This window comes from Syzygium oleosum, unplaced genomic scaffold (assembly GCF_021117445.2).
Source record: "Syzygium oleosum isolate NSW1041296 unplaced genomic scaffold, Sole_v2.1 Sole_v2.01, whole genome shotgun sequence".
NCBI lineage: Eukaryota > Viridiplantae > Streptophyta > Magnoliopsida > Myrtales > Myrtaceae > Syzygium > Syzygium oleosum.
Window position 1 is genome coordinate 20291439 of NW_026607485.1, and position 23690 is coordinate 20315128.

The 23690-nt window shown below is 42.0% G+C and overlaps 3 protein-coding genes across 4 annotated transcripts; 2 read left to right on the forward strand and 1 right to left on the reverse strand.

The window, feature by feature from the left end:
- Positions 1-549: 549 nt before the first annotated feature.
- On the reverse strand, positions 550-6466 carry LOC115663282 (disease resistance protein L6-like). 2 transcript variants are annotated; one of them, XM_056309714.1, is made up of 6 exons: positions 5988-6119; positions 5360-5892; positions 3813-4938; positions 3405-3707; positions 2894-3320; positions 551-2768 (listed from the first exon to the last, which is right to left on the reverse strand). In XM_056309714.1, exons 1-6 carry the CDS (start codon positions 5991-5993, stop codon positions 1480-1482), a joined length of 3684 nt encoding a protein of 1227 aa, XP_056165689.1. In that variant the 5' UTR covers positions 5994-6119; the 3' UTR covers positions 551-1479. The 2 variants fall into 2 exon arrangements, with proteins under 2 accessions (XP_030441164.2, XP_056165689.1); XM_030585304.2 differs by having other exon boundaries at positions 550-2768; positions 5360-6466.
- A 3153-nt stretch (positions 6467-9619) lies between these two features.
- LOC130135701 (S-protein homolog 1-like) lies at positions 9620-9955 on the forward strand. The gene has a single exon (XM_056305315.1). The coding sequence runs from the start codon at positions 9620-9622 to the stop codon at positions 9953-9955; it is 336 nt and encodes a 111-aa protein (XP_056161290.1).
- Positions 9956-13952: 3997 nt separating this feature from the next.
- On the forward strand, positions 13953-14414 carry LOC115669328 (uncharacterized). The gene has a single exon (XM_030590557.1). It carries the CDS (start codon positions 13953-13955, stop codon positions 14412-14414), a length of 462 nt encoding a protein of 153 aa, XP_030446417.1.
- Positions 14415-23690: the final 9276 nt, after the last annotated feature.

Here is a 23690-nt window from a genome sequence, read left to right on the forward strand (position 1 = left end):
GAGTATTTATAGGCTTAGGATTAAGCCTAATACATTTACACAAATATCCCCAACTTGCTAATACTCTAAAGTAATAAACCCAACAACAACAAATAGTTTTCAAGTGAAATCAAGGGAAAGTGTCTCCAAAAATGATTTAAAATTGGGCAAATCTTATTGGTGTTTCAGTGCTTCATTTCAAATGAGAACATGGATAGGTTAACTATCAAAAGAATAGCCTCTATTTTAACTTGATGTCGATAGAAGCATATCTTCACAACTTCTCGTTCCTGAAAAATTTTCATTAACAGTTTTAAACATGTTTTGACGGAAATGCGAAATGAAAACAATAAAGTGTTAGTGGAAAGGAGTGAAACCAAAACAGCTTTCTGAAACCGAACTCAGATGTTCTTCTTGATGTCAAATTTTTCGAACTCTATTTGCTTAGTATATGTGAAAAGTGAAGAAGAAGAATAAATGAAACACAAGACACTGTTGATGCTATGGCTGTTGTTTCACTCAAATTAAGACTCATGGTTCATCTTTTGGACGCAAAATTGATGGCTGTGTGATTATCGTGTTTAATTGTTAAGTACCATTTAGCAAGTGGTAGTTTTAAGCAAAAAAATTTCGGATCCCGTGAAACAGCACACAAAATCTAATTCCTCATTTTGTCCTAATCCATGTCAAGTTACCACAATAGCAATAGATATTAGCCACTCGAGTTCTGATTTTGATGTTAGTCATCTGACTTATTTTCTTAAATGTGTACATCTCACTAAACAAGTTTGATTTTATAAGATCTGGTAAAGAAGCATAGAAAACCCTTAGTAGTGAAACAATGTTGCGAATGTTAAGAGAATTCAGCATTTTATACCTATGACCAAATATCTTTATGTTTGTCATCATGGACTACACTTGAACCAAATTTGACTTAAATCGAGCTCAAGGATAAAAGAAATGAACTTGAGAAACTTTGATATCGAGTTCAAGTAATTTTACTGTATTCTCTTGGTGTCATGTTTTGAATTGTGTTTTACTGATTTGTCGTCATCAATAAATGAGATGTACTCTACTCTGTTATTTACTTTGTAGGTCGAATATGTCAGTAGTTAGTAGGTATATAAAAATTTTCTTGTTCACATAGATTTTTTATTAAAAAAAGCACAGTAACCCAAAATTTGTGGACTCAGTCCATTCTGGGTTGAAAAGAGACAAGGTGGTTTCGAGTTCAAAATGTGAGAAAGTGGTATCCACAGGGAGATACCCAACCCATCCCATGCCATGCAAACTCCTTATCCACGTTAGTTTTATAAATTGATCAAAATGAGAACCTGACTTTCTAGGTCTAGCATTTAATTTATTTTAGGAAACTACACGCAAGGCTGTAACAATTAATTCAAGCTAAAAATTACAACTTTAACCAAGGGCGAGGGCAAGAAAGAAGTACATGTAAGGTGCCAAACCGCCTCATTAACTGAGATCCCTTTGGTGTTCATGCTATAACCAACTCAGATTCTTATAAAGCCCACTGACTTGCCAATGCTGTTGAAGAACTCTCTCTTTTGCAAGACACACATTAGGCGAAGATTCTGCCTCACATCCATACACAGTTAGATCCTTCAGGGAATTCAAATTCTCTATTCCATGAATGCTGTGAATCTTCTCACATTTGGATACATTCAAAACTTTCAGCTTCTTCAAGTTTGATAGGTTTGGCAATCTTTGCAAGGAAATGCAATGTTGAATCCACAACTCTTCCAAGCATTCTAATTCTTCCAGACCTTGAATCTCAAACATGTTTGTGCAATGAAGTAGCCTCAACTCCCTCAATTTCAGCAAGTTTGACAGATCAGGCATTCTCTGGAGGAACTCACAGGTCGAAACCTTCAGTGTGGATATATTTTGCAATTGTTCGAGCCCATCGAGATTTTCTATTTTGCACCTTTGTATATCCAAATGTTTGAGTGATACTAGGCCCCGAAGTCCTTCAATCTCAGTCACCTGTGTCTCGGCAAGAGCAAATATTAACAAGTTTTCCAAATTTGAAACTCTCGGTAACGCTTTTATTGAAATACAATTTCGGATGGATAACTCTGTCAAACTAGTGGGAAGCATTGGCAGGGATTTGAGGTTTACACAGGACAGGAGCTCAAGTTTCTTGAGACCTGAAAGTGAGCCTAAAGATGGAGGCAGAGAGACGATATTTGAAAGGGACAATTTTAAGTGCTCCAATTTGGATAAGTTCCCAATCCAACTGGGGCAGGGAGTTTGTAGAAGGTGAGATGGGTCTCTAGAGGAAAATATCCTCAAATCCAAGTCCAAGTCTCTTAGGTTGATGAGGTTCGACAGATCAGGAATAGTGCTTGTTGATCGTGATTCGATTTGTAGACTGGTTAGGCTTGCTGGAAGTTTTGGTATTCTCGTTATGGCAGTTCTTGATAATCTCAAGATTCTCAAAGAGGGAAGGCACACAAAATTACTAGGAATTTCCTCTAAGCTCTCACTCTTTAAGGCATGTAGTTCCTCGAGTTTCTTTGCCATTCCTATAGCATCAGGTAACTTTCTTATGCAACTTCCATCAATTCTCAGCACTTTCAAATTCTTCAGATCACCTATCGAATCAGGTAATTCAGTAATTCCTGTGCTTGATAAATCCAGCTCAACCAGTGATTGCAAATACCCCACTGATTCTGGAAGTCTCTCCACCCACTCTAGTTGGTTTGAAGACAAATCTTCCTGCTCCGCTTCCACTCCTGTCAAATCTCTAGATTGAGTCATTCCTGTGCCTGCAGTAAACTTTCGGAGGTTAATATATGCCTAGTAAACAATCAGAACATGTTTATCTTAATCCGGTAATTGTTTTTCTTCATCATATAAAACTCTAAAATTTGTGTTTCATTCTAATACGTACTTGGGTATGTGGAACTAGTTGACAGTTGATGGAGAGCCGACTTTGATGTGTACTCTCTCGGGTTGATCTTGTGATGCACTTGTGAGACCGTTGATACTCTTGAATTCCAATGGGTAGCTTTTAAAGTATCTAGCTTCTCTGTACTTTGTGACATAGGATCATCTTTCTGAGAAGGTACATCCCTGATGAACTCTTCGAGACCCTCCTGGAAACTTAGGTTACGCCAGGAGTTGTGTTTCAAACAATAACATCCTCGGATATTCAAATGAGTGAGGCACTTCAAGTGAATAATTGATGGATCAATATGAAACAAACGCAAACACCCTTGGAGAATCAATCTTTGCAGGCTTCCATAAGCTGATAAGTCTGGAGTTTTGGTCAACTCGTTGCAGTGGGAAAGATTCAGAACTTTCAGTTTCTTAGCCATCTGGATAGAAATTTTATTAAAATGGATGAAGGCAGAGAGATGCAGAAACATAACAAAAATATTCTACTCCTGAACTTAAGTTACCTCAATCTGCTTCCAGCCTTTCCATTTGTGTGTTATTTTGCTCCATGACAGGTCAAGAACCACTAGATTTGTAGGATGAAAATTAGTAGCTAGAAAATCTGGTGGACAATTTTTCCAAGAAAGCCATCTTAGGTTTGAGAAATGATGCTCAAAGTCTCCAACAAAGTTTGTGCTATGCATTTGGAGGAATCTTAGATGTGAGAGGCTTGAAAATTCTTCACAAGTAAAGTTCTGGTTCTTTAAGGCAGTATCAGAACCGTGAGTATAATAGTTCAAAACAAGTGCTTCAACAGCATCTGTTCCCTGTGAACATGGAGCATGTCTCGTGATCAAAAGAAATCAAGGTTAAGGAAGGATTACAAGTAGCGTTTTCAGCAATCAGAATTGGTGATGAGGTCAAAATTTTACCTTCTTACTTTTCAGCACATCTAGTGCTTCCTTGTCAATCCACAACCTACTACGTCTTCCAGGATCTTTGCGATTCTCACGGCGAACAATCTCCCTACCAAGGTCTCTAAGTTGATCATGCATGGATAGCTCATCATTGTCTCCAATTTTAACTAAAGACATTAGGAGAAGGACTTCTATACCATACTCTGGATAAAATTTACAGTCATCCCACATATAAAAAGCATTTGCTCTGTTCCTTTTGTTAAAGAAACATGCAATATCGAGAAATATTTGTTTTTGTTCATGATCCAATGCTTCATAACTTATCATCAGTTTCTTCTCAACTTCCTTATGTGGGACATCTTTCAATTTTTGCAAAGTACCTTCCCATACTGCCTTGCTTTTGCCACACAAAAAGGAACCTATGACCTCAATTGCCAAAGGAAGCCCTCCAGTGGTGAGGGCTACCTCTTTTGACAGAGTCATGTAGTCTTCTGGAGGAGAGATTGTTCTGAAGGCTTGTCTACTGAATAGTTGCAAGGCTTGTGCACGGTTTAATTTGGCGACTTCATAAATCCAGTCACCTTCGTAGTGATCTGGAACTTCAGTGTTACCTTCCTTTCGAGCGCTAAAGATGCTCCTGTCTCTCGTCGTAACTAGAATCCTACTTCCTGAACCAAACCAATCATGTTTTCCTGCTAGTGCCTTGAGTTGATCCCTGTGGTCAACATCGTCGAGAAGAATGAGAACTCTCTTATTCTGAAACCTTTCTCTGATCATGTTGATCCCTTCGTCAACGTTAAGAGGTCCTATGCATTTATAACCAAGGATGTCAACTGTTAGTTGTTTCTGTAAAGTTGGAAGACCATGGGCTTTCGCTGTTTCTCGGACATCAGCAATGAAACTGCAACTTTCGAAATGAGAAGAAAGGCGGTTGTAGACAACCTTGGCTAGAGTCGTCTTGCCGATCCCTCCCATTCCGCATATTCCAACCATACGTACACCCTCTGAACCAACCTCTAGCAACCTCGTTACTTGATCAACGGGATCATCAATTCCCACTATATGGTCACTCACATTTAGATAATTGATCTTCAATTCAATCAAAACCTTCTGAACAATCGACTTAATGAGTTCTCCATGTCTGCAACAAACGTGAAATTTATAACAGAAGGGTAAGTAAGAAAGGGAGAGTATCTATTCAGTTACTGAAACACATGAAGGTACATGAGTTCCATCATTTGTCCCCGTAATTTTGCTCAAACATTCTGTGTTGAGTTGTGTCAAAGTACAGCCCCGAACTACTCTTATCAGATCTTGATATAAATTCATCACTCTGTATGATTTCTTGTTAGGATGGTGGATAAAATTATAGTTGCAAGAGGCTACTAACTATGGTGTTTAGCTGTTAAAAATGCTGTAATCGACAGCTTTGATTTAACATAGGCTAAAGGCAAGGTTGAATTTCCAGAATCATCAGTTGTATAATGCAGTGACACAAAATTATAAAAACTCGCTGGCCTGTAACTAAGAAAAATGCTAAACAAGTGTCGATAAGGAATTACCCTCCAGATTTTACTTTCCATGCTTTCAATTTAGATACTTCCATAAGAGCCTCCCTCCATTCCGGGACTGTTCTAGAGCTATGCTTTTTCTCGTGTTGGCGGAGAGCTCTCTTGTATGTACTAGTCTTGAGCTTAACATCAGAGGGTTCCACATCATAGAAGATGGGAAATATCTGTCGTTGAGGCAACGATCTCTTGCTTTTCACCATCTGTGCAAGCTCGCGCAGGCACCACTCGCTATTAGCATAGTTCTTGGACAAAACGGGTATGTAGATCCTCGAGTTCTGGATCACTTGATGAAGCTCGTCACCAATGTGTTTTCCGACTCTGAGCTCTTCCGCATCTCTGAAGGTGCGAATCCCGGAGTGAACCAGGTCCTGGTAGAGGCAATCGGTGAAGCTATTGCGAGTGTCAGGTCCTCTAAAACTTAAGAACACCTCGTAATCGATCCCTTGCCTCGGTGCAGCCAGTGGTGAGTCGTCCGTAGCAGTGCGCGACTCGTCCAGATCGTGCTCTGGGCTTGGTTTCTTCCCCTTGAACAACACGCTCCACAAAAATGGAAATGCTAGGACTGTGACTGTGACTGCTGCAAGAACGATGAAATGCGCCAGTTCATTTGATTTCTTACCTTCATGCTCTTCCATTGTTGCGCTTCTGCTGCGTCGGATCTTCCGAAGAAGCACTAACAGGGTAAAATCCACCAATGTGAATGCTTTGCAGGCGAAGAGGAGGAAACCATATGAAACCGAAACGTTGTTGCAGAACATGGCAGATAATATACGAGAGGTCCACAAGTTTGGCTTGGTCATCGCTTGACTCTTTCATAAAGTCAATGTTCAATATCTACAACAGGCTGTGTGACGTGTGTGGACAGCCCTTACGTGCTTAGTAAGTACTCAATAATTTCTAATCTCATGACGGACCAAGGGATTAGTCAGGTACTTTAAGAGATTCTGACGTCCAACTTTCTCGGGTTCTCAGAACACCCACATTTTTTTTGCTCAGTAAATATTCAATACTTACTATAACCACCATAAACTACATGCTCAAATCCTAATTGACTCCCAAATTTGCTTTGACCGTGTTTTGCTCAAGCCATTAGACTGCTCATTCGTGCACATGCACCCTGCCTCATGTAACAGCAGATGCAAATGTAACGTGCGGGAGAGTATATTTGATGCGATGTAAGCATCTAATCATTCTGTTCTTACGGATGTATTCGGACCACTCTCGAAACGAAATTGAGTCCCTTGCGCAGAACAAAATGATTGAACCGGACCGTGTTTATTACTATGTCACAACTGGTTCTGTTCGTCACGCCAGTCGCTGGTCGCGAAATCGGAGTCTCCACGGTACTTGATCTTGAACAAGTTATGCATCTTGACCTGGCCCAACTCTGCATCGACATTGACTGGTATATGCTTATGTAAATGACGGAGGGATCTTCATGTGCGCTAGAAGAAAGGTCAATGTTTTGCAAGTTGCAAGAAAAAAACAAAACAGGGGTAGAAAATTTGACCTTTGTTTATCGACATGTGAAGGGACAAAGGGTGACATCCATTTGGAAATCTTTGGTAGGGCAAGCTCTTCAATCCGAGTTTCTCAAAGCGTCTAGCAAGTCTTGGTCTTTTGTTTTCAGGACAATTGAATCTTTCAACATCTGATCGTGAACGGGCATACATGGTATGGTGTTCCCACTTTTTTTAATTGAAGTCTTCGCATATGGTCTTCTTTTTTTAGTAGGTTAGAAATCCCGTACTAGAACTTGTCTTTCCGTATAAAGAATTTTGTTTCATCCACTGTCGGCGTTTTCATAATTACCAAGCATCATTTGAATCCCTGTAATCATCTTATGATGAGTTAACTCTAATGGTGCACAAGCGGGAAAAGTGCCAAAAAAGTCCTAAACCTTTTGCATTAGTGCCAATTTAGTCCTAAACCTTTTTTTGGTGCCAATTCAGTCCTAAACCTTTTGCATTGGTGCCAATTTAGTCCTAAACCTTTTTTTGGTGCCAATTAAGTCCTAAACCTTTTAAATTGGTGCCAATTCAGTCCTAAACCTTTTATTTTTGTGCCAATTTAGTCTTTCCGGTCAATTTTGACCGGAATTTGCTGACGTGGACGCCTGCCGGCAGGCGGCCGGTCACCGGCGCCGACGTGGCGCTGACGTGGACAAATTAAATAATATTTTAATATTTTTTTGAATTTTTATTTTTTTCCTTTTTTTTCTTTTTTTTTCCACTTTTTTTTTTTTGGTTTCTTCTTCATCTGGCCGGTCGCCGGACCGGCGACCGGCCACTGGGGAGGGCGGCCTCGCCCTCGCCGGCCACTGGGGAGGGCGGCCTCGCCCGGCGAGGCCGAGCCTCGCCATGGTCGGGCGAGGCTCGACCTCGCCGGATCCGGCAAGGTCGAGCCTCGCCCGGCCGCCGGCGAGGCCCGACCTCGCCGGATCCGGCGAGGTCGGGCCTCGCCCGACCATGGCGAGGCTCGAGCCCTCGCCGGAGGCTGCGGCGAGGCGAGCCTCGCCCGACCATGGCGAGGCCCGACCTCGCCGGAGGCCGCGGCGAGGGCGAGCCTCGCCCGACCAAGGCAAGGCTCGAGCCTCGCCATGGTCGGGCGAGGCCCGACCTCGCCGGATCGCGAGGTCGAGCGTTCGCCGGATCCGGCGAGGTCGGGCCTCGCCCGACCATGGCGAGGCTCGCCCGACCATGGCGAGGCTCGCCCTCGCCGCGGCCTCCGGCGAGGGCTCAAGCCTTGCCTTGGTCGGGCGAGGCCCGACCTCGCCGCGGCCTCCGGCGAGGGCTCGAGCCTTGCCCGACCAAGGCGAGGCTCGCCCTCGCCGGCCTCTGGCCTCTGGCCGGTCGCCGGACCGGCGACCGGCCAGAGTAAGGAGGAAGACAACCAAAAAAAAAAGTGGAAAAAAAAAGAAAAAAAAGGAAAAAAATAAAAATTCAAAAAAATATTAAAGTTGTCCACGTCGGCGCCACGTCGGCGCCGGTGACCGGCCGCCGGCCGGCAGGCGTCCACGTAGGCAAATTCCGATCTAAATTGGCCGGAAGGACTAAATTGGCACAAAAACAAAAGGTTTAGGACTGAATTGGCACCAATTTAAAAGGTTTAGGACTTAATTGGCACCAAAAAAAGGTTTAGGACTAAATTGGCACCAATGCAAAAGGTTTAGGACTGAATTGGCACCAAAAAAAGGTTTAGGACTAAATTGGCACTAATGCAAAAGGTTTAGGACTTTTTTGGCACTTTTCCCGTGCACAAGCACAGCTATCGCGGTCTTGTCTTCCTACCAATAGGCTTAGTATTTCTAGGCCTTAATCTTGACATTATGCATGTAATACCATCCTGAACTAGCCAAAGCGAACTTATGACTTGAGGGAATTTTGCTGGGATAATTACCAAAAAAGACTTTAAACCTACTCTACGAATACCAATTCAGTATTAAACCTTTCAATTTGGCTAATTTAATCATAAACATTTTAATGATTTGCCAATGTAGTCATTCTGGCCAATTTTGGTCAACAAACACCAATGTGGATGTCCATCATCCTAAGTGGCATGATCAACGCTGACATGAATAATTTTTTGCATTTATTTTTACTCTTTCTGAATTTTTTATAATTTTTTTGAATCTATTTCTTTTCTTTTCCTTTTCTTTTTTCCTTCTTCCTTTGCTAGTCACCATTCCGGTAACCAGCCACAGCCACAGCCACAGTCTGTGGCCGACGATGGTCTACCGGCAACCTCGCTAGCCAACTGGTTCTGGGAAAAGGATAAAAAAAAAAGAGAAAAAAAGAAACAAAACATTTAAAAATTTTGAAAAAATTATTATAAAATTATAAATTTTATCCACGTTAGCGCCGGCGGTCCTACGTGGCACCGCCGGCGTTCACGTCAGTGATTTTCGGCCTAAATTGGTCAGATGGATTGAATTGGTATCATTGTGAAAAGGTTTAGGATTAAATTAATCCAATTGAAAGGTTTAAGACTTAATTGGTACTAATACAATAAGTTTAGGACTTTTTTGGTACTTTTCCCCCTTTTAATGGAATGACATAAATAGAGATCTAGCATTCATGGTCACTACATAAAACACTATCCCCGAGTGACAACTATTAATTGCAGTGTAAAACCTTGGTCTCGTATCTTCTCCATCACCAGCAAGGTGGGGAAAAAAGAACGAGGAAGAGAATGAGAACACCCAAGACAAATCTTCTCCTACTACTGGCACTGACCCTTTTCAAGATTCAAATGGCGACCGCCTTCCATGTCTATGTCATAAACAACTTGGGAGACGACAAAAATCTGACCACGCATTGCCGATCGACAGAGACCGATTTGGGCACTCGGGTCTTGGAATTCGGAGCGGCTTTCGATTGGGAATTCGAGATCACGATCGGGCATGTGGCCGAGTACTGGTGCGACATGAGCTGGGCCAGCTCCCATGGAGACTTTCAGGTGTTCTACGAGCCGAGGGACGCTTTAAGGCGCGGCGACCAGAAGTGCTATTGGCGCATCGACAGGGACGGATTGTATCTCTACATCAAAAGCGATGATGATTATGAGTTGCAATTTCGCTGGCCTTAGTTGGATATGTTGAGTTGGTAACTCAACATGAATAAAGGGGAGTGATACTTTTTTGGTCCAGTTGTTCTGCTTTTGATGGAAAGACACTGTTTTTCATTCCTCTTTTGCTTTGATCAATTATTGTTGTGCTAGATTGCACCACCGGGTAAGGATAAGATTGATTCCCCTTTTGATGTTAAAAAGCACAAGATCAAAAGAAGAGAAGAGACACTTCCGATTCTTGAAGGAATAGGACGAAATAGATGAGTTTGTTTGTTTGAAGGAAACTTGTTTTCTGTCTTTCCCATGTTTGGGTGACAGAAAGCTAATCGGTTTATGAAAAACATTTTTTAGGAAGTTTAAATTTGGGAAAAATTTCTTCCCTTCTGGCTAAAATTGGCCAAATATTATTAAAAAATATCCACGTCAATGCCGACCATGCCACGTAGGTAGTCAGCGATTTCGAGGTAAAATTGATCAGATGGACTTAATTATTAAAACGTGAAATGGTTTATGACTGAATTGGCACAAATACAATAGGTTTAGGACTTTTTCGGTAATTATTCCATTTTTATCGATTTTAATTTTTCAAAAATAAGCCTCACATGAGTTCGTTTCACTTGCTGGTAAACTATAGTAAGTGTTGGCAACTATCAAAAGGCTAATGATAAACAAAAATGACTGGTAACTTTTTTCCAAGCAAAATGTTATTAACTTATCAATACTATTAGGAAAACACCAACTCCTTTCATATGTTGCAAATTGGCAATTTTTTTAGTGACTTACCAACTTTTATTTGCATGAATTACCAAAGTCTTTGAATTCACCAACCCTCATATGAAATTATCATTCTACATTAAAGTGATTACCAGCTTTTGTCGTATTAAGTTATTAACTATTTTCCAATTACCACATCTTGTTTGAGTTATCTATCAATGTTTAATTATTTTTCTAAATTAGCAACTCTTTTATGAAGTTACCATTTTTTTTATTTGTCTTGATTAGCAACCTTTTCAATTTGCTAATTCTTTTCTTAAGGCCAACATGAAAAAGCGGGTATGTATTTTTTAAAGGCAAACAAAGTACATCGAAAGACGAGACAAAGAAAACCAAAAAAGAAGGAAATCCTTGAACACCTAGTCAACCAGCCGAAATAGTTTACCAGCATTCATACATTAGACTTGGCAAGGAAAATCAATCAACCCGTGTATCACGGTTATGACCAAGTAAAAGCGATGTAATCGATTCCTAATTGCACCAACCGTTGCTTTTTCTTTTCTTGAAAAAAGTACCATTTCAATCCAACACCAAGTTGAAGACGCTGAACCTAGATGCACACCACCAAAAGGTAAAATTGTAACTATAGATGGAAATCTCGGCGTGTGCTTATCACTGATGATGCGGTGTGATTCGGTGATCGGTCGCCGATCCTTTCGCTTGGATGCAATCACAAATCTGTTATTGAAGGACAAGCATGTGATTATCTTGACCCATTATGCTCTGATGATATGCTTTGATTTCTCGTTTATGATTTGTTTTGAAGGTCTGTGGGCTTGCTTTGTTATTATGACTTTTGAGATTTTCTATCTTACGAATGAAAATTTGTTTTGATCAAAAAGAAAATCCAACGCCAAAGTTATATCCACCAACACAAAGCAAACAATTTATACACATGCTATCATGATTTATTACCATGCTTACCACAATCTATAGGAAAATACCTCGAAATATATTTTTTTTATGAAAAGGGCTAAAGCCGTATACAAATTTTTTTTTCTTTTGAAACGCCTCGGAGTATTGAACCAAGCATCAACCAATATAATATATGCAAAAAAAAATACTTTTGGTGGTTATGTCCCCCACTGACCTCGCAGTTATCCACCAGTTTCGGACCTATACGAAACGTGCCCCTACAATCGCCTCAATTTTCGGTACCATGTTCTTGCTTTCTTTTCGCGTATATAAACCGAATCGATCGAAACCCAAGCAAAACCAACGATGACTTCTCTTCGCATTGCTCTCCTCTTAGTATTGGTAACAACGAAGAGCGCAAGCGCGAGGAAACTCTCAGAAAACGTCGAAGATGCGACGGTCGACGAGCCAGTTGTTAGTGTGGTGAGCGCGCTGCCGAACGGCACGCGAGCCATGCAGATCCGTTGCAAGCCCAAGGGCTCAGCCGCGGTGATCGACCAGGCGCTGAGCGCGGGGCGGGGATGTAGTTGGACGGCCAGGGAGAAGGCGCTGTACCGGTGCGAGGCGGTGTGGACGAGGATGTTTGCGGCATGGCACGCGTTCCAGCCCCACCGCGATGCGGGGCGCGGCCGGGTGGTTTGGCTGGTCAGGGAGGAAGGGTTCTTCCTCGGGGTGAATGGGACCGGTTGGGTCAGGAAGGCCGTGTGGGAATCCGAGTGAAGGAATTTTGAGTGAGTTGTAGTACTTCTCTAATGATGTCAACAGTCCCTATATGATGGTTATAGTCACTAAATCACTCAAGGAAATCCACTCTTGAGAAGTTCTCAAGAGTATAGTGTCTTATCCTCCATGAGTTTGAAATCCTCTATTTTTGGGCTATGGAATTTGCTGAAAATTGATAAGAAAATTGAATTTTTCATTTTAGGAAAGGTTTATTGTGGTTTTCGAGGGCGCGCTGGACCTAGGTCGCACGCAACCCGAGTGGCCCGAACCGTGCCGGAAGGCCCGTTTCACTCAAGATATTTATCAAACACTTGGACCCAGCCTACTAGGCCTAATTTCACTTGTCACAAAGCTTGCCTCCAAAATGCCCTCATTTCCACCCTTAATCAGAAATAAATTGCTGTAGTCCACAACTTTACAACTACAACTGCCCTAGCCTGAAGATTTCATTTGTGGACTCGAATAGGGGTTTAGAGATGTCGCCAGTTTCAGGAGCCCAAGTCTGCAATTCACAAAGAAAAGAACAAAAAACCCAATAGATTAGGCCTTGTCAGGTCCAGCCTATTACTCAATCGTTACACTTGTGCAGTAGTTATCAACCGGTGCGCTTGCATCGAGCATAAACAATCATGCGTTAATGTGGGATTAGTTTGATGTTCCTTCTGTTTTCGTCCAATGGTAAAGTCTGAGGTTCGAAGAGTTGTGGAGGATCTATGATTAAGCACCATCATCGACCTCATAGCCCGGATCGAATCGGCCGAACCCAAGGACATTGTTTTCGATCCAGTAACGAATCTAGACAAACGGTCAAGCCCGACCCGAGGAGCCGGCCTCGTCCGGCCCCGCCTACCATGACCTCTCTAGTGCTAAGTGGTGGAGGTTGCCTTTTCAATGTACTCATTTGTATTTGCAAATCCACAAAAAAGGAATGGGCAAGTGGAGGCAGGGCAACATCACGAAGCCACTAGTTACTAGTCACTACTGACATTACGTATGTCAGTAGTGAATTCGTATTGGAGTTAGCTAATTTAAGGTGTCGGAAAGAAAGAAGATAAGAAAAGCTGATATTTATAAATAGTAAATGAAAAGTCATAAAATTGTTGGGACTCGGTGATTACTAATGAGTTTTGGGAAAATTAGAATACCGATAACCTTTTTCACCAATAGTTTTTTTAATAATTATTAGCTCTTTCAGAAATTACCAATGAAAATAGTTTTGTCGTCAGGAGCTTCTGTTTTTCATATCTCAATTTAAATCCTACGAATCTAACACCATAAAAAAATTGGAAATGTAATGCCTCAGAAAACCCACCAGTGCTCTTTGTTTTTACAGGAAGGTACATAAATTTTCTCTCGTTTCCAATTTACCAAATCTGAGCAGAATTGAAAGACAATTCCTTCCCGAGACGGCTCTGTTTGCTGAGACCGCTGATCAATCTTTCATTTACAAGAAACTCTCCATTAATAACTCGCGTCTGTCACCAACCATCAATCTTCACCCTATAAAAAGAGGCTCGAGCTAGAGACTTCATGCATGCATGCAAAGACCAAGCAAATCAGGAGGGAGCATCTTCTAGCGCGCCACCTCACCTGATCGAATCTAATGGAGAACCGAAAGACGGCGAGGACTTGTGTCATGTTTGTGGTGCTTTTCGTCCTCACCGTGCACGGCGGAGCTGCACGTCCTGTGAGGAGCGGCAGCGATCGGACGCTGAAAGAGCAAAATGAACTGCAAGCTCGTGCACCGGATGCGGCGGCAGCAGGACCAATAGGGACTGGAGGAAGTGGCGTGGGCGATCAGAGGAACTTCCTGCCGCTCGGTGGCGTCGGGATGGGCGCCGGAATGGGTGGCTATGCTGGCATGGGCAGTTACGTCGGCGGAGTAATGCCAACGCTCGGCAGGGTCAGTGGAGTCGGTGGTGGCTTTGGTATGGGCGGCGGTTTCGGGGCGGGAGGTGGTGCCGGTGTCGGTGGCATGGGGGGCATGGGCACTGGTCCGCTCGGGGGACTTAACGGCCTTGGTGTCGGCCCCGGTGGAACTGGCGGTCCTCTTCCTCTTCCTTAGGTGAAAGTTTTGCCTAGGGCTCAATCAACACGGTGAATTGAGCATACAAGCTGCTAGAGTTTATGCATTTTGAAGCTTTCTTTCAATGTCGGTGTGACGGTGTTTTGTTTGTGTTTTCGAACTTTTGGTGGTTGTTTAGAGTGTAACTTTTTATGTGGTTTGAGGCTGTCACAAGACAACCTATGTTCTTGTGTTTGCGCCAATGAATTTGTCATTCTTGCTTCTGCGTTTTTAGTCTCTTGAATGAATTTTATCTTCCCACTGATTTGGATTGGCTCGCATATGTTATTGGGAAGCTCTCAAATGCATGCTAGACTCAATTTACTAACTTGTTAACACTATGATTTATCATGTCTTGAATACACATCTTTGTCACGTATTTTCTTAGATTGATGTCTCAAAAATATTGACCCTAAAATAGGGGTGTGAAAAGGAATCGGAAACCGCTCGGAACCGGACCCGATCGGCCCGGAACCGGACCCGATCGGCCCGGAACCGGACTCGACCGGCCCGGAACCGACGGTTCTCATGGGGACCGGTCCGGTTCCCGATTCAAATTTATTAGAACCGATGAATACCTGTCAGGTTCCTGATTCAAGGCGCGGAACCGCCAGTCCGCCCATCTAGACCGAACCGATATATATATTAAAAAAATATTATGGGATTGGGGATGATATTTTCGAGTGTGCATGATTGCTGTGCGAAGATGGTGGCTCTGTAAAGAAAAGAAGAGAGAGAGGGGAAAGGGCTTGGTTTTCTAAACAATTGAGGCCAACCCCACATTTTTTTCTAACCCGGTCTTGCCTCTACGACTCTTATATGGCAATCCATGTGTGTATATAGATTCCATCTTGTGATACATAGAACTCGGAGACTCTCTCTCTCTTCGTCTTCTGCAAGAGATTCGTGAAGCTAGTCGTCGTCTACAACGCCTGTAGATGGGGTCGAGGCCAATCACCCAATACGTTCGTTTGTTCATCAGTCAAACCTGAGGACTATAATATTAATTGATAAATGTAATTTTGTAAGGATTGTGTGTGGTCCAATTCTCGGGTGGGTCCATGAAACAAACAGGCAGTTCCCGGTTCCAAGTTTTTGGAACCGGTTCTTAGTGGGCGGTTCTCGGTTCTAGGATGAGAAAAGCCCACCCGGACCATGCTCACCTCTACCCTAAAGTGTTGAACCTATTATATGGATGTCAATTCAATTATAAGCTCTTTGATTTTGCCAATTTACTCTTAAATTTTCACGCAAAATTCCAATGTACTCCTTCTGTTCAATTTTCGCCAGAAATCAATGATGCGGCGATCCAATCATCACCGGCCGTCTTACGTGGCACATCGTCACATTAGCGATTTTTAGCGAAAATTGACCAGAGCAAAGGTTTAGGATTAAATTGGCCAGTCACTTGGCCGAGGGAGAAGGAAAAAGAAAAAGAAATTTTAAAAAGAAAAGAAAAAAGGAAACAAAAAATAAAAAATAATTAAAAATACGAATTTCTTTTTAAAATATTTTTATAAGAATGAACATTTCATTAACCAAGGATCTAAGCTCGGGCACCGAGGATCCGCGAACGACCTTTGTGGACCAAAGGTCAATCGTCGGGGGCCCGAGCATAGCCTTTATAGGCCTAGGCCCAAGCACGGATTTTATGGGTCCGGGTTCGGGTGCCGAGGAATCGGGCACGGGCACCAAGGGTTTAGGCTTGGCCTTAATGGACTCGGGCATATACACTAGGGCCTTGGGCTCGGTCTCGGTGGACCCAGGTCGGCTACCGGAGACTTGGTCCTGAATGCCAAGACCAGGGAATCAACGTTAAGATTTTCGTGCCCAAGCATAGTGTTTCGGGTCCAAGCGTCGATACTTAGTCATATTTTGAAAAATGTTTTCCGGCTTTCAAAAGACAAAATCATTTTCCTGAATTTAAGCATAAGTTTTCCTTTTACAAGAAAAACATTTTCCGTTGACTCATTTTTCTAAGCGAACCAAATGGCAAAAAAGGAGGAAAATGTTTTCTTGAAAAATATTTTTCACGAAACAAACGGAGCCTAAGTGTCTTTCTAAGGTAAAAATATGCTCCATTATGCCGAAAAACTAATGCTTATAATGGTTTTTTTTTTACTGTTAGGATATCTCTGTTTTCAATTCTCTTATTGAAGGAGAAAATCAGATAATAATTAAGTAGACTATTTTCTCCATATTAAGTCGAACAATGATGCAGTTTGTATAGTGTTATCTCGAGACAAAGATCGCAACAAATGTTAATATCTCTTTTTAAAATGCCCCAACGGGTCTCCCATGCACGGAAAGCTGCCGAGTTCGCTTTAAGCATCGGATCGGATCCGCCCTCTCCCTCCCCGGAAAATTGCACATTTTCCTCAAGTAAAAGACGGGCATCCTCCGGGATTCCCGTCGACTCGCTTGACGCTTTCCTCGCGCACACTGTAAGTATAAATGTAGCTATGCTTGTGGTTGCTGCTGTAGTCCTTCGAATATGGCATCCCGCTTGGCTCTGCTATGCTCACTCCTCTTCCTATTGATATTTGATAGTGGCGTTAAGCATACCTAGCTGTACGAGCTCCTCTTCCAATTTCCGCCACCTCCGTATTCCTTTGCCTCATCCTCCGCCATTCAGATCTCCTCCTCCTCAACAGCGCAGACCACCATCACTGTACGTAAACAGAGCCAGAGGTGGAGGCGGCAGAAGCGGAGGTGGTGGTGGTGCAGATCAAGGCGGCTTCGGCTATGGGTACAGATCGTGCGGTGGCTTTGGTGTTGGGAGTCAGTCGGGTGGCGGTCGTTCAGGCAGTGATGGCTCGGATGGAGGTGGTGGTGCGCGTTGGGAAGACCTCTCCAGGTTCTCGCTGAGAAACAAGGCGGGCACGGTTTCATGCACTCCTAGTGCCTTTTGTATATCCCTAGGGCTATGTTCACTACAAAAAAACATGTTTTTTGCGACGGATTTTGCGACGAAAAAATCGCAAAAATCCGTCGCAAATCATTTTTGCGACGAATTTAGCGACGGAAAAAATTCCGTCGCTACTAGGTCGTCGAAAATTTTTGCGACGGAAAATTTCAATTTTCGTCGCAAATTTGCGACGAAAAAAAAATTCGTCGCAAAAAATTCATCGCAAAAATTGTCGCAAATTAGCCACGAACACTATCCGTCGCAAAGTTCGTTGCAAATATTTCGTCGCAAAATTCGTCGCAAATTAGCCACGAACACTATCCGTCGCAAAGTTCGTTGCAAATATTTCGTCGCAAAATTCGTCGCAAATTAGCCACGAACACTATCCGTCGCAAAGTTCGTCGCAAATATTTCGTCACAAAATTCGTTGTAAAATTCGTCGCAAATTAGCCACGAACACTATCCGTCGCAAAGTTCGTCGCAAATATTCCGTCACAAAATTCGTCGCAAAATTCGTCGCAAATTAGCCACGAACACTATCCGTCACAAAGTTCGTCGCAAAATTCGTCGCAAAATCCGTCGCAAAAATCGTCGCAAAAGTCACCGCAAAATTTGTCACTAATTTTTCGTCACAAATTTTCATCGTAAAATTCATCGCTAATTTTTCGTCGCAAAATTCGTCGCTAACCTCTGATATCAAGTACATGAATATTGGCAACAATAGTACATGCTTTAATATAAATTCTCAGTACAGAGCTGAGCTCTCGAGGGAACCCTGAGCTTCATATCCTCGGCGGCCCACCACACCCTCCTCGAGATCTCCCGCCACCCCTTGTACACCCGCACCACCGCGAGCAGCTCCGCCGGCGGCAACCTCCTCAGGACCTCCCACAAGCACCTGGCGGGCAACCCGCCGGCGTCCGCATCCCCGTCCACGAAATCCCGATCCCGCTCGTCGAGATCCGGCTCCACCTCGTCGAAGTCCTCCTCCTCCTCGTCGGCGCGGACGTCGAGGTCGTCGAAGGAGAGCACGCGGCGGATGAGAGCGAGGACGGCGTGAGGGCGACAGCGGACGCGGAGGAGGCGGCAGCAGCGGCGGCGTTGACGGGCATGGAGGAGGCCGCGACAGCGGCAGCGGCGGAGGAGGAGTCGGTGGGGAAGGGGGAGGAACCGGCATGGCAGGAGCGGCCCTTCTTGGAGAGGCCGCAGCGGCCGCAGTTGTAGCTGCCGCGCTTCTTGCCGCGCTTGGCGGTGGCGTCGTTGGAGGAGGAGGCGACGAGGGAGTCGGAGGGGAGGAGGTGGGGCCGGTGGAGGCGGCGGATCATGGCGGAGGAGCGACAGAGGAGGCTAGAGAGACAGAAAGAGGGAGAGAAGTTAGAGAGAGAGAGGGGGAACGCTGTGGTGGTGGGGGAATAAAAAGAGCGAGCAAGGGGAGACGATGGCGCGAGGGGGGATAGCGCGCGGGTTCCTGAAAATTTTCGATCCGACGCAAATTTGCGACGGAAAAAAAAATCCGTCACAAATTTGCGATGGATTTTGGGACGGAAATAAAATCCGTCGCAAATTTGCGACGGAACATAAAAATCCGTCGCAAATTTGCCCCAAAAATAATATCCGACGCAAATTTGCGACGGAAAATAAAAATCTGTTGCAAATTTGCGACGGAAATAAAATCCATCGCAAATTTGCGACGGAAAATAAAAATCCGTCGCAAATTTGCGACGGGAAAAAAATCCGTCGCAAATTTGCCCCAAAAATAAAATCCGACGCAAATTTGCGACGGAAAAAAAATCCGTCGCAAATTTGCGACGGAAAATAAAAATCCATCGCAAATTTGCGACGGAAATAAAATCCATAGCAAAGTTGCGACGGAAAATAAAAATCCGTGGCAAATTTGCGACGGAAAAAAAATCCGTCGCAAATTTGCCCCAAAAATAAAATCCGACGCAAATTTGCGACGGAAAAAAAATCCGTCGCAAATTTGCGACGGAAAATAAAAATCCGTCGCAAATTTGCGACGGAAATAAAATCCGTCGCAAATTTGCCCCGGAAATAAAATCCGACGCAAATTTGCGACGGAAAAAAAATCCGTCGCAAATTTGCGACGGAAAATAAAATCCGTCGCAAATTTGCCCCGGAAATAAAATCCGTGGCAAATTTGCGACGGAAAAAAATATCCGTCGCAAATTTGCGACGGAAATAAAATCCGTCGCAAATTTGCCACGGAAAAAAAAAATCCGTCGCAAACTTGCGACGGAAAAAAAATCCGTCGCAAATTTGCCCCAAAAGTAAAATCCGACGCAAATTTACGACGGAAAAAAAATCCGTCGCAAATTTGCGACGGAAAAAAAAAATCTGTCGCAAATTTGCGACGGAAATAAAACCCTTCGCAAATTTGCCCCAAAAATAAAATCTGACAAAAATTTACGACGGAAAATAAAAATCCGTCACAAATTTGCGACGGAAAAAAAATTCGTCACAAATTTGCCCCAAAAATAAAATCTGACGCAAATTTGCGACGGATTTTTATTTTCCGTCGCAAATTTGCGACGGAAATAAAATCCGTCGCAAATTTGCGACGGAAAATAAAAATCCGTCGCAAATTTGCGACGGAAAAAATCCGTCAAAAATTTGCCCCAAAAATAAAATCCGACGCAAATTTGCGACGGAAAAAAAATATGTCGCAAATTTGCGACGGAAAATAAAAATCCGTCGCAAATTTACGACGGAAAAAAAAAATCCGTCGCAAATTTGCGACGGAAATAAAACCCGTCGCAAATTTGCCCCAAAAATAAAGTCCGACGCAAATTTGCGACGGAAAAAAAATCCGTCTCAAATTTGCGAAGGAAAATAAAAATCCGTCGCAAATTTGCCCCAAAAAAAAAATCCGTCGCAAATTTGCGACGGAAATAAAACCCGTCGCAAATTTGCCCCAAAAATAAAATCCGACGCAAATTTGCGACGGAAAAAAAATCCGTATCAAATTTGCGAAGGAAAATAAAAATCCGTCGCAAATTTGCCCCAAAAATAAAATCCGACGCAAATTTTGCGACGGATTTTTTTTCCGTCGCAAAAATTTTCGACGGATTTTTTTTTCCGTCGTAAATTTGCGACGGATTTTTTTTTCCGTCTCAAATTTTTTGCAACTGCTTTTTTTTTCCGTCGCAAAATTTGAGATGGATTTTTTTTTCCATCGCAGATTTTGTTTCCTTTGCAAATTTGCAACGGAATTAGCGATGGAAATGTTTTTACCGACCAATTTTTCAAATCCATCGCTAATTCCGTCGAAACCTTGAGTAGATATGCTTCTACACTTTTACATATAATGTGATTAGCATTACGAACATTGTGGAGAAACATGATTGATGTGGATGTCATTGTTACAAACAGACTCGATTGACGCTTTCTCAAATAATAATAGGGCTCTGATACCAAGTCAAGAATGTGATAAAAAAAATTAAGAGCAAAAAAAATATATATATCATTGTCAAATGAAGAGTACACGAACCTATTTATCGGTTTTATAGGATGACTATCTAAAAGGGAAAATATCAATTACAATCAATTAAAGGAAATATAGGGAATCTTCTAAATATTTCTTTAATAGAATGCATGCCCTCTATTCACTTATCATTCGGATGTAACCTTTAGGAGTAATTCATCTAATTGGTTAGATCAAATTGGTTAGGTCTAAATAAGAATATCTCTTTTTATAAGATCTCCTATAGATATCCCTATATAGATACATTGACTTTACATTTCATACATCCACCCGATTCCGATCTATTTGAAAATTGCTATAATTTATTTACCCATATATTTACTCATACATAAGAGTTACGTGTGGAGGAAACCGCCACATTCAACTAAATAGATATCTGCGTTATCTATATCTAAGTCTTGAAAAAAGAAAAGATAAGATTTGCACCTATCGAATCTAAAAAAGCTTATTTGGGATGAGAACATTTTAAGAGATTATCTAATATCTTGAGTTTATAATAGATCTTCTTATCTAATTTGAATTTGTAAATCTAATCTCTCTTAGAATTGGACGTGTAGCAAATCGTCCAATCTCTTTTGAATTTGAACTTGTGACAATCATCCAATTCGTCTCTACTTTCGTCGCAAAATGGTAAATTTCATTGCACAAATTAGCGACAGAAAATAAATCCGTTGCAAAATTCGTCGCAAATTTACGACGAAAAATTAGTCGTCGCTAATTTGCGACGAAATTAGCGACGAAAATTTTCCGTCGCAAATTTATGACGAATTTTGCGACGGATTTATTTTCCGTCGCAAATTAGCGACGGAATTTGCGACGGATTTATTTTCCATTGCTAATTTGCGACGGAAAATAAATCCGTCGCAAAATTCGTCGCAAATTTGCGACGGAAAATTTTCGTCGCTAATTTGCGACGGAATTAGAAATCTGTCGCAAAGTTTGTTGCAAATTAGCGACGAAAAATTTCCGTCGCAAAATTCATGTTTTTTTGTAGTGGTTGATCAACAAAGAAACCAGCAATATGGTTTTTAACATCCTCGAAATGCTTCATTGGATTTTGCTTCGCTTCTTTTAATCGGATTAGTCTTAATCTATACGCCTCAATCCGCTTAATTATAAGTTATTAAACAATAGGAAATAAGAAAGAATATGATCGTGATGGTAAATATAAGTAATTTAATAGTTACTCACATTAAGCATGGATATTCCTAAACTTTCCAAGTTGGGCCAATTTTCATCCGTCGAATCCCCAATACTTCATGGGAGAGAGAGTAGTTGCCCGTCATCGTCTATGTGGCTTTGCCGTTGCTAGGGTTGCTCTCGCCATTGCCGGTGCCAAACGAGCTCGTTACTGCAAAAAAAATTGATGATTTTGTCATCATAGATACATCGTCGGCATCACTTCGTAACCATGGATGATCACACTTCATATCAAATTGCATCATAGTAAGTACGAAGTTAAAATACTTGTAAAAAAAGGAAAGTGAATTGGGTTAATGCCACGAAAAATCTCAAACTGATACATTTATGACAAATTTATCCAAAATTAATTTTTGGATCACCAAAACCCCTAAACTGGCACACCTTTAACAAATTTGTCCCAAATTATTTTTTTGGCCATAAAAAACCCCAAATTGGTACACGCGAGACACATTTACCTTCCGTTAGCTTCCATCAAAATTTACCTTAAAAATGTTGAACTGAATAACATATTGCAATAACTTAGTTGGCGTGGCAAATCCACATAAATTCCCTCACTCTCTCTCTCTCTCTCTCTCTCTCTCTCTCTCTCTCTCTCTCCATCAATTAGCCCTAATTTGAAAACAAATAGGGCTCATTCTCTATCTCCCTTAGAGCACGAAAAACCCTAGATTGTCTTCCGATAGACTTCGTTGATAGAGTTGGAAGATGACGCGCTTCTCTTCGAACCACTTCCAATTGAAGCCATTAGACATCCTAATTTGGTGATTTGGATGAGTTATCTGAACAAGCCCAGAAAAAAAAATCAAAGGCAAGACAATTATCAGAGATAAAGTGTGCTCCAACAAGTTCCGATGATGAAGACGACGATGAAGGAGGGTTTGATGAAGAGGAATACGAAGAAGGATTAGAGTGCTCTGAGGAGGAGAGAGAGAGAGAATGAGCCCTATTTGTTTTCAAATTAGGGCTAATTGAATAAACAGAGAGAGAGAGAGAGAGAGAGAGAGAGAGAGAGAGAGAGAGAGAGAGAGAGAGAGAGAGAGAGAGAGAGAGAGAGTTATGAATTTTCATGTGAACTTGCTACTTTAACTGAGTTATTGTCATGTATTATCTAGCTCAATAATTTTACTGTAAAATTTGATAAAGCTAACAGATGATAAATGTATTACGCATATATCAGTTTGGGTTTTTTGGTAACCCAAAAATTTGGTGTACTAGTTTAAGGTTTTTCTTGATATTAACCCAAAAATTTGCTAAATAAATTCAAATTTTCATTTTTCTCTCATATATAAATTCTTTTTGATAAATGAAGAGCTCTTTTCTCAAACTCCATCAATCCTACGAAAGAGGTTAAAAATGATAACTTTTAATTGATAATATAAATTTTAAATACTTTTTTGAATTGTGATTCGAAATTTTTTTTTGGTAATTCTCTCTATGTTCATCAAAGGAGAGAGTCTTATAAAGATCGCAACAAATGCTAAAACACTTTTTAAATGCCCCCTACGTGTACACCATGCACGGAAAGCTGCCGAGTCGATTCTCTTGCTTTGCATCACGCTTCAAGATCCACTCTCTCCCTCCCTGGAAAACTGCACACTTTCGTCAAGGAAAGAGAGATTTTTGGGGGCACATCAGGCAGATAATCGAACTCTGGAGGCAAATT

Bases quoted from the DNA above. Each gene is read 5' to 3' on its own strand.
- LOC115663282 (XM_030585304.2), bottom strand. From the start codon at position 6,168: ATGACCAAGCCAAACTTGTGGACCTCTCGTATATTATCTGCCATGTTC. The intron at 3,321-3,404 runs GTAACTTAAGTT...ATTTCTATCCAG, and splicing joins AAGGCTGGAAGCAGATTGAG to ATGGCTAAGAAACTGAAAGT. The intron at 2,769-2,893 runs GTACGTATTAGA...AGTTTACTGCAG, and splicing joins AACTAGTTCCACATACCCAA to GCACAGGAATGACTCAATCT.
- LOC130135701 (XM_056305315.1), top strand. From the start codon at position 9,620: ATGGCGACCGCCTTCCATGTCTATGTCATAAACAACTTGGGAGACGAC.
- LOC115669328 (XM_030590557.1), top strand. From the start codon at position 13,953: ATGGAGAACCGAAAGACGGCGAGGACTTGTGTCATGTTTGTGGTGCTT.